The sequence below is a fragment of the Chiloscyllium plagiosum genome, chromosome 20, assembly GCF_004010195.1.
Source record: "Chiloscyllium plagiosum isolate BGI_BamShark_2017 chromosome 20, ASM401019v2, whole genome shotgun sequence".
Taxonomy (NCBI): Eukaryota; Metazoa; Chordata; class Chondrichthyes; order Orectolobiformes; family Hemiscylliidae; genus Chiloscyllium; species Chiloscyllium plagiosum.
The window spans coordinates 29,057,880-29,073,226 of record NC_057729.1 but is presented as its reverse complement, the minus strand read 5'-3'; the positions used below and the strand labels follow the sequence as shown (position 1 = coordinate 29,073,226).

General features: G+C 38.4%; 1 protein-coding gene across 1 annotated transcript in view; it reads left to right on the top strand.

Moving 5' to 3' along the window:
* The window catches only part of ptgis (prostaglandin I2 (prostacyclin) synthase), an 83,866-nt gene that overhangs the window by 19,123 nt on the left and 49,396 nt on the right, over nucleotides 1–15,347 (top strand). The window contains exon 2 of the mRNA XM_043710373.1: nucleotides 10,668–10,791. Within this exon, the coding sequence (XP_043566308.1) occupies nucleotides 10,668–10,791 (124 nt within the window). The remainder of the gene's footprint in view (nucleotides 1–10,667; nucleotides 10,792–15,347) is intronic.

The following is a 15,347-nucleotide window of genomic DNA, read 5'->3' as shown; positions in this document are numbered from 1 at the left end:
CGAAAGCTAGTCCTTTCAAATAAACCTGTTGGACTATAACCTGGTGTTGTGTAATTTTTCTCTTTTCAATATTCAGGTTCTGTACTACCAAGTTTCTCTTTTGTTTTATTTACATTTCGTTTTCTCAAATTGAGACAACATCCAAATTTAATAACTTGGTTCCATTTTTTACCATCAGTTTAATATTTTTTTCAGGCTAAATTCTGCTTTGCTAGATTTTGGGTTTAGGTTGCAGTCCAAGGCTTAAACACAAAATTTAAGGCTGACACTCCAGTGCAGGGAGTGCTACAAAGTGGGAGGTGCTGTCTTTTGATTGAGACAAAGGACAGAACTGTCTTCTTGATGAATGCTAAAGATCCTACTGCACTATTTTGAAGAAGAGCAGGGAAGCTATCCCTGGTTGCCTTTGCCAACATTTAACAGCATTAAGACTCATTATCTGGTCACTACCACATAGCTGTTTGTGCAAATTTGTTAAATGCAGATTAGCTGCCACTCTTTTGGCATTACAACAGTGACAACAGTTCAAAAAGTATTTCATTAGTTGTAAAGTACTTTGAGGTATCCCGTCATTGTGAAAGGTGCACACAATACAAGTTTTTTTGTTTGCTTGACATAAGCTTCCCCCTGAGGCCAGTTCACTTGTAGAGTTGGATTGTCACAGAACATCCACCTGCTGCTGTGATTCAGATCTATTTTCAGAAGTCGTGCACATTAGGAATTTTATACTGATCCTTAAATGGATTTCTGTCTCTGAGGGTGCTCACCACTGTTAGCCAGAGTATGTCATGGTGTTGCAGCATTACCTTAGGCACCAATGATGACAAAGAAAACTTCTCAAAGATTAGAAAAAAAACTCCACAAAGATTAGTGCAACCATTTTATTTAAGGCAACAAATGAACTGAAGTCTTTATATGTTCTTGACATGTGCAGAAGAGGAAGTGATGACAATTTTTTGACAATTCCCTCACAAAAGAGAGGCTTGTAATCTTAAAATGGCTTTTACCATATCAAGAATTTTCTTTTTTATTTACACACGGGATTTGGGCATTACTGGTAAGACCAGCATTTCTATTCCCATTCCTAATTAACCCTGAATTGAATGGCTTGCTGGGCTATTTCAGAGGGCAGTTAAAAGTCAAACACATTGCTATGGATCCAGAGTCATTTCTAGAACAAGATCAGGTAAGGATAGCAGACTTCTTTCCCAAAAGTACATTAGTGAACCACATGGGTTTTACAACTATCAGCAATGGTTATGTGGTCACCATTCGACCAACTTTCAATTTCAATGTTTTTTTATTGAATTCAAACTTCACTCTCTGCCATAGTGGGATTCAAAGCTACATTTCCAGAATATTAGTCTGTGATTCTGGGTTACGAGTTCAGTGACATTATTATCACATTAGCTCTTCGCCATTTTCTCTTAAGTATACTGTTACACGTTTGAAATCCAGCCACTGCTGTAGCATAGATAATATGGCAGCCAATCTGCAAACAAAAACCTCCAAATTGGCAAGTGGCAGAAAATTCAGTTTTCTGAAATTTAGTTTCTTTATATATTGATCTTGATTGAGGATAAATATTGACCAGGACATTAGGGATAATGTCTGTACTGTTCTTTAAAATAGTACTATGGATTTCATTTTTTTTGTCCATGTAAGAGAGAAATTGAGGCTTGGTTTAAACATTTCAACCAAAAGCAGGCCCTCTCAAAATTAGATCACTTAGATTAAGTAGTCAGTCAGTATATCTTGAAACAATATAGTGGACTATTTACATGCAGCCTATTTTGTTCTGATAAACTGCAAGTATTACCAAAATATTAATGTGGTATTTCCTGTCTCTGACTCGAACTTGAAAGTATGATGGAATCTGATGATTCATTAAATAATAAACATTCATAAATTTTCATCTGTATACAATTCACTTATAGCAAATGAGATTTATTAATGATGCAATTAAGGGAGGGCTGCAATTTCCCTATCCATATTAAAAGTTTATTGTATCCCTCAGTACAATCAGGCCCCTAAAATTAACAGAAGGAAATTGATTTTACAATCCCACAATATGTCACCATAATGAATGAACATTTCTCTCCCATGTGTGGCATCATTTCAGACATTCATCATTTACTGAGTAAATTAATCATCAGAAAATTCAATTACAGAACACAGGTTTTAATGTATTCAGTCTTATCGCAGTCTGGGGAGAACTTTGGTTTAATATGTATATTTGGAAGGAAAGCTCTTTACCCACCAATTCAGAGAATTACAGTGGTGAGCACTGACAAATTACCCATCATTCCTACATCAGAAAACAGTTCATTAAGTGAGATCAATCAATATGACAGCCACCACCCTGCCCTAACACCCACTCCCTCCCCCCACCACCACCGACCCCCTGCAACTCAATACCTGCCTGCTGAGGAGGAGGGGCAAATCTTATTAATTTATTCGTTTAAAGGTTGAAGTCGATGATCAACCATGATTTAGAATGGTGGAGCATACTCAAGGTGTTGGACAGGCAAAAGTGAGAACTGCAGATGCTGGAAACCAGAGTTTAGATTAGTTAAAGAATATTGTGGGGGTTCCTCTTGTCATTGCAGTGGTAGTGTCTCTACCCCTGAAACAGGAAGCCCAGATTCAAGATCCACGTACTCCAGAGGTGTATAATAACAGATTAATTAGGAAAATAAGTTAATTTTTCAAAAATAAAGAATATTGCAATCCATTGCCCTTCAGGAGAGGAAACTGAGATCAATAATGCCTCGATGAGGCTGTCTCAAAGGTCAACAGTGAGTACATTTGCAAGACAATCAATCTACAAGATAGTGAGAGAACTTTGGACGTCTCTTTCTTTTCTGTATTTCGGGCATAACTGCATAGCTGCGAAAATTTTGAATATGTTGGTCAGGGTCTTGAGGCCTGGTGTATGATCACATTGTCAAATTTGTAAGTAAGATGAAGCCTGTGCTGCACATGCTCCATTAAGTTTCATTCTTTCTCTGGTGGAGAGCTTCATTAACTTTACAGAAATACCGTGCTATCTCATTGTGCTTGCTGTTATACTAACAAACCCCTCACCACTGACACATTCTCCCATACACTTCCCCGTGTCACCCCCACTTCATTGGATCTACTATTGACACAGCTCATCATTAAAATGAACAATTTTGGCATGTTCTGAACTGATGAGCTGGGTATTCCATTGAAGTCCACTACTTATGAATATTGTAGGAATTAAACTGAAGGCCCAAATTCAATTAAGCCTCAGTCAGGAATGAAATATGTTGTTTTCATTTACATTGTAATATTGTAAACATCTCCAGTGCGAATCAATCTACCTCCACCATCAAATCCCAACAGACTGGTACACAGACCACCAAAAAGCTGTTGAGGAGCAAGGGAGTTGCTGATCTTTAGAAAGGTTGAGGTACAACATTGCTAAGGTAGCAGCATGTGACAAATGGTGAATTAATCAAAACAACAATCCTGAAACTTAGCTAACTAAGGCAACTGAGCTATGCAAAAACAATGCATTTATGTAGTAGCTTCGATGTACAAGAGTACTGGAAGGCATACGTAAAAAGCAAATGCTAAGAAATTATTCTGGCTGCTTCAGTGAGAAAAGAGTTTCCAGCTGTATTCCATCCATTTCTTTCCATTACACTTTCTCTTGAATCAGATGGCATTATTCTCAGTGGAAAAATTCTGCAGGCTTATCGGCTCAATTGAAAAGGCAAATTGGAACAAACTGAAATAATTCTTTCAAAAATAATGATATAATGCAATAAAATGATTGATCTGTGAACTTGAAATGTTTCCTATTCATTTACATTCAAACTGTCTTCGAACATTTACCTTAAATGGAATGATCATTTTTAAAGCAGACAAGATGGTTTCATACTCTTAACTGTTTGAGAACTTAATTATTTTTAATGTCAAGGAGTGAAACAATTCAATTTTATGCAGCACAAGTAATGTAATAAAAATGGGTTTCATTATTTCTTATCCAATATGCATTCAACTTATTTCCATGAAGACATGTTTGTGGTGTAGAAAATGTAAGTCCTAATTTCATGTCCTACAATGTGATATAAAAGCAGAAATTCAGTAAGTACATAGTAAATCAATTAAAAGCAAAATACAGTGGATGCTGGAAATCTAAATTAAAAATATAAAATTCTGGAGGAACTCAGCAAGCCTGGTAGCATCTGTGAAAAGAGAAATAGAGTTTCTTCAGAATGCATCCTGAGCTCGTGAAGAGTTCAATTGACCCCTAAATTACCATTCTCACACCACTGCACAGTTAGCATGAGTGGGCAGGAATCAGCAGGCTGAGTTTGAAAAGTTTTCAGGAATGTGGGAAAGGAACAGAGTACAGTCTTGGAGGATGCCCTGTGCACATAGGGGACAATGAATCAGAAGGAAATATCTTACCTTCCTTCCTCCCCAAATTTATTTAAAACTGATCCTTTTACTCACTACAGTATAACCTCAACAGAGTCTGTTTAAGTAAACACAAGCTTGTTTTACGTGCACATGGAACATGAACCCCTGCTGAGCTCTCATTACCCGTTCTCTCTGAGTTACAAGTTTACATCACTTTTATATGGTTACTCAGCTCACTTTTGCTGGACATTCTCACCTCATACACAGCCTATCACCCACTGGACACATACTACCCACAGCCAAATCCGCAGATACATGTGCATGATCAAATCATGCTCTTCTAACAGCTGAGCACTGTGATTTCAAGCTGAAGTTTTGCAGTATTCATGGGTGGCATGGTGGCACAGTGGTAAGCACTGCTGCCTCACAGCGCCAGAGACCCAGGTTCAATTCCCGCCTCAGGCAACTGTCTGTGTGGAGTTTGCACATTCTCCCCGTGTCTGCGTGTGTTTCCTCCAAGTGCTCTGGTTTCCTCCCACAAACACAAAAATGTGCAGGTTAGGGGAATTGGCCATGCTAAATTGCCCGTAGTGTTAGGTGAAGGGGTAAATGTAGGGAAGTGGGTCTGGGTGGCTTGCTTTTCGGAGGGTCTGTGTGAACTTGTTGGGCTGAAGGGCCTGTTTCCACACCGTAAGTAATCTAATCTGAGATTGCCTCTCAAACTCTCATTCTAACTACAGCAGTGAAAATGTGACCTTTACCATTGATTCAGGCAATCAAGCAGTCGCATAATGCTTTCTTAACATGAATGCACTAAAACTATCTTTTAATCCTTATGTTCCCAACTAATGGTGTGGCAGGTCTGGCCTACTTCACTCACCTTCCCCCATGCCCTCCTTACACAGTGCCCCTTACTTATTGGGATCCACTGGGGCCTTCATCCTGGGACTGGTGGTAATCATAGCAGTACACACTATTAAGCTCAGGCACTGCTGGAGCTGTCAATCAATCAGAGTGGCTGACAGAGGATGGCTGTTCCTACCACTGAGGGACTGAATTCCCACTAGTCATTAATTTAGCCCCCAAGGCATGTTATTGCTGTGAGCCAAGGTTGTTCTGAGTCTGTTGAGTGGCTGCTGACTCTCCATCTGGGGATACAAACCCCGCCTCCAACCCCCACCCCACCACCATCACCACCACCCTGCCCATTATCTCTCCTGCTACCCCCCCCCCCGAACCCCACCTCTGTTTCAAGCTCTTTACTCTCGTTTCTCCAGTTATATCTCCCCTAAAGTCCCTTGTCTCTGTTGCCTTCTGAAAAGCCATTCCCAGTTTGTCACTGAAATATATATTCTTTAAATTTTCTCTGTCACTTTCTCCTTTCACTGTGACTTCAATTTACACCTCAACACCACCCAGCAAGATGGCAGCAGAGAAGATGCTCTACCCAGAGCTCCTCTGCTTCGCCTGTTCTTCCTGTTCTTTTTGTTTCTTTTTCTTAAGCAGTCTTGGAACAGTGTTCAGGGGACCGTGTCCTGCAGCAGTGTTCAGGGGAGCATGTCCCTGAAAGGGGAAATGGGTCCTGAAGATCCATGAAAAGGAAAGCGAGACCCAGAGCAGCTCGGTTTACCTTGGTGCAGCTGAGTACTGGTGCTATTATTTTTCCTTTTACTTATCTTTTGCATTCAAGATTTGTACCTAGGTACTTTTAGCTAAAATGGTGCCACTAGAGGCAGCCATTATAAAAATGTTTCACTGTACACTGGAGTACATGTGACAATAAATGATATTCTATTCTAACTCTCCAACCCCACGTATTGCCACAGGTGCCAAGGACAACCAGCAGGAAGTCTACTGTAGGATGTATTTTTAATAATGTCTTAATTTCCAAAAAATGTTTCCTACAGTTCCTGCAAGGCACATTGTAGCTGTAAATAGCAGGAAATAGGGAAACCAAATCAAAGGTGGAGATGTAACAATTGCCTGAGTCATCTTCAGAACACTGATGTCAGTTCAACTGAAAAAACAGCAAGATGGAAAATCCCTGATGCAACTTCCTCCAATTTTGCCTTTCCCCTCACTGGTTTTCATTGTTAAATGATACAATGAACAGATTGACAGCTGACTGGGGCTGTTATGAGAGTGTGGTCGTGGTATCTTTGATGGTTAGAAGTTTTCCCTAAAAGGGATAACTTTCTGTCCAAATATCATTGAAATGATTGATGAAACTCAGAAATCTACCAAATTGCAGTTCAATTTCATTTTTCCATTTTCACAAACCTGTTTGCTACTGGTCCAACCAACTCATTAGGATTTCAATGGCCATACAATTCTGTTTCCATTCATGTTTTAATTTATTATAACCAGATGAAGAGCCATGGAATGGCTCTATTTTCAATCTCTCTGCTTGGTAAAACAAAAACTTATGTTTCTTTGAGCACAAAGTTGTACTTCACTCTAATACAAATGCAGTTGGTCAAATACAAATGTCTATTGTATCAGAAATTGACCAATTGCAAAGTTTTATGGAGTGTTGCTGAACAAAGAGACTTTGGAGTGCAGGTTCATCGCTCCTTGAAAGTGGAGTTGCAGGTAGGTAGGAGAGTGAAGAAGGCATTTGGTATACATTCTTTTATTGGTCAGAGTATTGAGTACAGGAGTTGGTAGGTCATGTTGCGGCTGGTCAGGACATTGGTCAAGCCACTGTCAGAATATTGCATGCAATTCTGGTCTCCTTCCTATCGGAAAGATGTTGTGAAACTTGAAAGGGTTCAGAAAAGATTTACAAGGATGTTGCCAGGGTTGGAGAATTTGAACTATGGGAAGAGGCTGAACAGGCTGGGGCTGTTTTCCCTGGAGCGTCGGAGGTTGAGGGGTGACCTTATAGAAATTTACAAAATCATGAGGGGCATGGATAGGATAAATAGACAAAGTCTTTTCCCTGGGGTCGGGGAGTCCAGAACTAGAGGGCATAGGTTTAGGGTGAGAGGGGAAAGATATAAAAAGGACCTAAGGGGCAATGTTTTCATGCAAAGGGTGATACGTGTATGGAATGAGCTGCCAGAGGAAGTGGTGGAGGCTGGTACAATTGCAACATTTAAAAGGCATTTGGATGGGTATATGAATAGGAAGGGTTTGAAGGGATGTGGGCCGGGTGTTGGAAGGTGGGACTAGATTGGGTTGGGATATCTGGTTTCCATGGATGGGTTGGACCAAATGTTCTGGTTCCATGCTGTACATCTCTATGACTCTATGACTCTAATTAAAATAAAGAATATTTTTATGAACAATTAATATTAAGAGAGATATTAAAGATTAAGCATACACACAAACAAGTGCAAAATTAAAAAGAAATAGTGTCCTGTTTGTAAAAAAGGAACAGAGAAATTAAAGCCCTTGGAGTGTCATTAAGGTGTTAGATTTTTAACCTGAGTTCGTAGTACTTAATTGGTGTCTTCAATCACTAGTAGTATCAAACATTTCTATTGCTCTTTTGAGTTCTTGATGTTTTTGTTTTGATCAGTTCTGTCACCAGGCATTTTCCCTTCATCAAAGGCCAAGAGTACACTCCATCAAGCTGTTTCTAGTTCTGCAGTTAAAAATCATGCTGCAAGAAGTAGTTACTTGAAATATGGGTTGGTCTGTGTATATCTGAGTTCACTGTTTCCAAGCTGGATGATTCAACTTGATGTCTTTCATCTGCCACATGTGAAACTTATCTTAAGGTGTAAATCAAAATAAGAGATGAAGAAAGCCTGATTGGGTATATTAGTTCTGGGATCTTTTGATCAAAAGTCACTTTCAATGCAGACAATTTTGTTTATTTCATGTTGATTTCATGAAGCTTGGCTTACCAGTGTGGTCACATGATTGCTGTGACCATTTTATATACACTAAAATAAAGGAAAAATGTTTATGTACGACCCAGGTATTAAAACCAGATGGTGGAATTTGAAAATTAGTACTCCATATTTTATTAGTATCATGACTGTATTCCTTGAAATTTTAAGTCACTCGCACATCAGATTGTTTTTCACTTCCAATGCACATTAATTAGAGTTTATTTGAAATGGTTACTGTTAAATTTATTAATGGAGGAAGTACAAATAGGCAGTGCACTTCAACTTTAGTTGAAATGGAGAAATTAAAATTTCCTCTTACAAGGCTTTACTTTGTGGCCAACTGCTTAAATTGCAGCCTTATACTGAAGTGATCAAAACTAAGTATTTAATGTCTGTTTGATCACTGTGATGCACAGTATAATTGTGACTTTAACTGATTTGTACTGAAACCTTTTTAAATGCAATTTTGTTAAAAAACAGAATTATTGTAATATTAATCACAGAATCAGGGTTTTAATGAGCTGAGGCTGTTGTGGTGCAGATGTAGAGTCTCTGCATCTGGGTTTAAGACCCATCTTCCTTAGAGATGTGTTATAGCATGTGTGATCAGGTTGAATAAACTTATTTTCAAACAAATAATCAAATGTGATTAAGTCAGGTAAATTATTCCATATGATTCCAACATGTTTACCTGATACTTTATTGAGTTCACAGTAGAAGAGCTCTGACCCATCATACCCAGAATCTAATACAACTGTACCATACAATGGTTTCTTCAAAATTCCTATACCAATTCTAATTTGATCTCTACATTTCTACAAAGTGACATGTTACCAATAAAATGTATTACATAAAAAGGTCCACAACATGGCATTGAATATATCAACATGGTACGAAGTAGACAGACTTGTTACTTCTCAGGCTATGCTATAGGGAGAGGCTGAATGAGTTGGGGTTAATTTCCCTGGAGCATCGGAGGTTGAGGGGTGGTTTTATAGAGGTTTATAAAATCATGAGGGGCATAGATAGGGTAAATAGGCAGGGTCTTTTCCCTGGGGTGAGGGAATCCAAAATTAGAGGGCATAGGTTTAGGGTGAGAGGGGAAAGATTTAAAAAGAACCTAAGGGGCAACTTTCTTCACACAGAGGGTGGTGTGTGTTTGGAGCGAGCTGCCAGAGGAAGTGGTGGAGCTTGGTAGAAATTACAACATTTAAAAGACATCCGGATGGATATATGAATAGGAAGGATTTAGAGGAATATGAGCCAAATGCTGGCAAATGGGACCAGATTTATTTAGGATATCTGGTCGGCATGGACGAGTTGGACTGAAGGGTCTGTTTCCGTGCTGTACATCTCTATGGCACTATGACACTATGCTAATCATCCTGTTTCCATGATTATATGGTTTACTTGAGCTTTTCACTCACTTCATTACTATAAAAACACTGACCAGAACAACTTTTCCCTGGATCCTGAAGATGTGAATGAGTGACCTTTATGCATTACTTCAGATCCTAATCTTTGGTTTATGCTAATCCCACAATACCTCCCTGTTCAACAAAGCTGAAAATTATTCTAACTTATTGTGTGTTGATCCCACAAAGCACCCAAGCCATTGTGGTATATGAGTAATGTAAACTCAAATTTCCACAAGTTGTATTCTATTGTTTTGATTATGTAATTAAATGTTTGTTTACTTTGTGAAACACTTCTCTTTGATGGTTGAATTAGCCTTTGAGTCAATGAAGTCTGTTTCAACTTTGCCCGTACCTATATTAGCACCATTTAAGTATATGTGTTGCTCTTGTAACCCATGCGCAATCATTGACATTTTGCAAAGTTCATTCTGATATTTTCTTCCCACTGCATGTTTGGCCAACTTTTTCACTTTTAATCGACCTCCTCTTAATCCATTGTCTCTTTCTTTGTTTTGGTATCATCTGTCAATTTGACTAGTCTATGACAGAATTCTAAGTTCAAGTTGTTGATGTAAATTCAAAATGACAACATGCTTTGTGGCATCTCACTCAGCACCTAACCATCATGACTGTCTCCCTGCTCATTCAATGCACACAATTCCTAATTTTATTTCTACCCTTTTAGTCAATCAAATATAAATACCCAAGATTAACTTCAGAGTTTCCACATTGTTAAGTTTAGATAATAGTGTTGCATGCTATCTGGAAATATAGGTTGGTTGAATTTAAGATAATCTGCTTGCGGTGTCTCGTTTGACAAAGAATTCAAGAAGGTCATCAGGCAGAATGTTCCCTATTTGAATACCATGTTACTGAATATGACTTAATTTAGGTTTTAACATATCTGTGTTATTGTTTTGTTTAAGGTCTGTATTGTTTTGTAACTGTATTAGTATTGGGGATTGTAGCAATAATAGTGAGTTTGCAATTAAAATTCTAATTGTTCTTTTAGGTTACCAAATGAACCACCATTAGATAAAGGTTTTCTTCCATGGCTGGGTCATGCCTTTGCATTCAGCAAGGATTGTGCCAAATTTTTATTAAAAATGAAGACAAAATATGGAGACATCTTTACGGTAAGATCTCTTTAATTTTGAGAATAAACTACATTGGCAATGTTTCAAATATGTTTGCTTCCATTTAGTTTTGCTCTTGAAACAGCTTAAAGCCAATTTTATTTTTATCATCCTCAGCTGGAGGTGGTGGTATAATGTATTTTCACTAAGTGGTAATTCAGGCTAATGCTCTATGAACAAGGGTTTGGATTCCACTATGGCAGGTGTCGAAATTTAAACTTAATTAATAAATCTAGAACTAAATAAATCAGAATTAACAGTGAGCATGAAATCAGTAGCATGACCACCAAACAGTCCCACCCCCATCTTGAGGATATGCTCCAACATATTGTGTGGCATGATCATCATTTTGAATTAAAAATCATACAACACCAGGTTTTAAGTCCTACAGGTTTATTTGGAAGCACTAGCTTTCGGAGCGCTGAGGAAGGAGCAGTGCTATGAAAGCTAGTGCTTTGAAATATATTTGTTGGACTATAACCTGGTGTTGCGTGATACTTAACTTTGTCCACCCCAGTCCAACACCAGTTCTCCACATCATCATTTTGAATGAGATAGATTTCAAACAGATCTAGCAATTGGAGCAGCAGAATCATACACAACCACAATCTTTCATGTCTCTCATAAGATCTAGTTCACCATTACAACCAAGCCAGGGAAACAGTGAAGAATGCAGAAGGACATGTCATGAGTAGCAGCAGACATATTTAAAAATATGGTGTCGATCCTGTGAAGCCACAACCCAGGACCACCTGCCTGCCAAACAGCGAAAGCAGCATGCAACAAACAAGACTAAGCAATCCCAAAACTAACAGATTGGATCAAAACCCTTCAGCTTTGCCACATCACTCATGTATGGGGCTGGACAATTAAGCATTCAACAGGAGAAGCAATCTCTACAACTGTTCCTGTCCTCAAAGATGGGGAAGACCTGCGCATTGGTGATAAACACAAGGCTGAAATATTTGCATCCATCTTCAGATAGAAGTGCTGAGTGGATGATCCAATTTGACCACCTCCTAAGATCCCCAAAATCACAGATACCAGTCTTCAACCTACTCAATTCTACTGATATCAACAAATGGCTGAAGATACTATGTAAGGGCCCTGACAGCATTTCAAAAACAGTACTGAAGAATTGTTCTCCAGAACTAGCCCTGCCCCAGCCAAGCTGTTCCAGTGCAGTTACAACTCTGGCATTTACCCATCAACGCAGAAAATTGCTTTGATAGTTCTTGAACATAAAATGTAGGACAAATCCAATACCCCTTCAGTATACTCTCGATCATCAAAGTGATGGAAGATGTCAACATTGCTATCAGGAGGTACTTACTCATCATGCTCCTTTTGGGTTCTGCCAGACCTACTCGACTCCAGACCACATTCCAGCCTAGATCCAAGCATGGACAAACAGTTGAACTCAAGAGGGAAAATGAGAGTGACAGTCCTTATGATCAAGATTCTGAAGCAGTCTGTGTCCAAATGTGACAAAACCTGTTCAACCTTCAGGCATGGGCTTTTATGTGGCAAATGACATTAGCACCATGAATGACAAGATATGGCCATCTTCAAGAGAGAATCTGATGATCACCTTTTGATATTCAATGGCATTACCATAGCTGAATCCTCGTAATCAATATCCTCGGAGCCACAATTAACTAGAAACTGGATTGCACCAAGCAAGTAACTCCTCAAAGCTTGCCAACAAGGTGCAAGTCAGGAACCTGATGAAATACTCCCCACTTGTTTGGATGAATCTGGCTGTACATCTCCTGGAAGCAGGCTTGATTGGGACCCCATTGAATATCTTCAAAATTCACTCCCTCCATTGCCAACACATAATAGCAGCAGTGTGTACCATCCATAAGAAACATTGCAACATCTCACCAAGGTTTCTTAAACATCATATTCCAAAGCTGTTTGCCACCCAGAAAGAAAGGGCACCAAAATGCATCACCTGCGATTTCCATCAAAGCTACATACCATCCAGACTTGGAAATATATCATAATTTCTTCACTGTTGCTGGAACTCACTCCTTAACAGCACTGTGGGTTCGCCTACACAACGTGAATTGCACTGGAAAACAGGTGACCACCACCTTCTCAAGGGCAATTAGAAATGGGCAATAAATACTGGCCTTGCCCGCATCTCAAATGAATTGCATTAAAATGACTGCTATGCTAATAGAAGATCAGATTTGTCATTCAATTCCATCTTTTCTTTTTCCACATCCTTCACCAACACAGCAGTGTTATGTCATAGTACAAAGAATAATTCTGATAAAAATGTAAGCAGAAATACTATAATCTGTACCAGTCCAAAATGAAAAAATATCATTATTAAGTGATCTGTTTGTGATAGAGTGAATCCAATTTGCATTGATATGAAAGTAAAGTGATGCTTGAAATATAATGTGCTGCCCAGCAAGTAGACAAATTGAAAAAAATTTCTGCTATCCATTATCACTAAAACAGTTCTTAAGTGTTGCTATGTGAAATACTGTTAAAGTTCAGTTTTACAGTTCATGAAACTTCTCAGCAAAAGCTAACTTCTACTGCCATCTGGTGTTACTAAAAGTTAATTCAGTAAAATAACAAGAGTGGAGGAAAAATGGTCAAAAATGATTGGTATGGTGATGTGTCAAAATAATGTTAAATAGTTTAAATAAAATATTTATTTCAAGCTGTTTTTTCATTGCTACAGATAAGTAAGATTATGTTTTAACAATCATTGTTTTTAATGTCAGCAATAAAGGTAAAGTCACTGTAGTCCTACCAAACCATAAGTTGCTCTCTCATTAGAGGCGACTGGTAGTTGTTTAACCTGAGGGTTACCACACCTCACTTTAGCTCATTTATGTTGAAGGAGTTAACAACAATGTCAACACCAACTGGAAAGTCTATAAATGGTCTCAAAAGTAGTGTTTTTTTTTGTCAGAATGGTATAATTTCTCTAACAGTTTCTCTCATTGTTACACTTACTGCATATGCATTTGATCAACCAGCAGCTGTTTAAAGAAGTGCAGTACAGTTGTTGTTCTCTGCTTGAGTTGGCATATATTGGGAGACCATTTAAAGATCTACCTCAGTTAATTCATGATTTGGAGGTGTTGAACTGGGGTGTACAAAGTTTTAAAAAAAGTCACACAACACCAGGTTATAGTCCAACAGGTTTATTTGAAAGCACTAGCTTTCAGAGTGCTCCTCCTTCATCAGGTGGTTGTGGAGTATACGATTGTAGGACACAGAATTTATAGCAAAAGTTTACAGTGTGGTGCAACTGAAATTATATACTGAAAAAGAACCTGGATTGTTTGTTAAGTCTCTCATCTTTTAGAAAGGGCATGTTGCTTTCAGTTCTTTCAGAATGTAATTTTAAGAAAATTCTGGGATTTACACATGAATGAACTGAATCCAATATGCCCATTCTAAAAGATGAAAGACTTAACAAACAATCCAGGTCTTTTTTCAATCTATAATTTAAGTTACATCACAATGTAAACTTTTGCTATAAATTCTGTATCCTACAATGTTATACTCCACAACCACCTGATCAAGGAGCAGCGGTCTGAACGCTAGTGCTTCCAAATAAACCTGTTGGAATACAACCAGGTGTTGTGTGACTTTTAACAAAGTTAATTCAAGCAGATAAGATTCCCATCAGACTTTCAATTTTTAATCAACAACTCAATAATTGGATACTGTGAAAGTTTCCTTCCACAGCTGATGAAGCAAATGAATTGGCCCTCAAAACTGGCGCTTTGTTGAGCAATCCAGTTTTCTATTCCTCATTGAAGTTGAGTGGATCCCTAGAATTTCCAGCTTAAGTCAGTATCAAGTTCCCTGAGAGAGGAGCTACTTTATGGCTATTAATGAGATGCTAGTTTGTTCAGTATTGACATTGCTTCCTGCCTCTGCTCCCAAAAACATAAGAAGACTCTGAATATCCACTAATATGGCAAAGGCTGTGCTTAGAGTGCCTAACATGTGACTTTTCCTCAAATGTCCCTGAAACAAACACATAGAACACTATAGTACTGTTCAAAGAAGCTTCACCTGAGATTTCATCTACAGCACATCATTAATAACCTCCAAGATGCTCTGTTTGTACTCTTTTAATGCAGAAACTGTGAACTTCACATTCTGTTTTGCTGGAGCTCAATAACTACTGGTCATCTAGCTAAAAATAGCCAACAGCAGCTCACCTTGTGCAGTCTGTTCAATTGGACTCCAATTCCCCCAGGGTGTACATATTTGAATGGTGCTTAGAATAACTAATGATGCATGCTTACAAATGCTAATTGGTCTGTTGTTGTTCTGACAGGCTATCTAGATAAGGAAAAAAGGAGAAGGAATTAGAGTGCTTTCTTGAGGACTCACATGTTGCAATCTACAGCAGAAGAATTTTAAGATTTCATAACATAGTTAACAGATAATTACTGAAAGGTGAAAAGGAAAAAGAAAACTGTAACAATGAACCCTCAGTAGACATGCTATCCACTTATCCATATCCAGTTTCTTCAATAACCTCCAAGCCTAGAATGCACAACACTTCC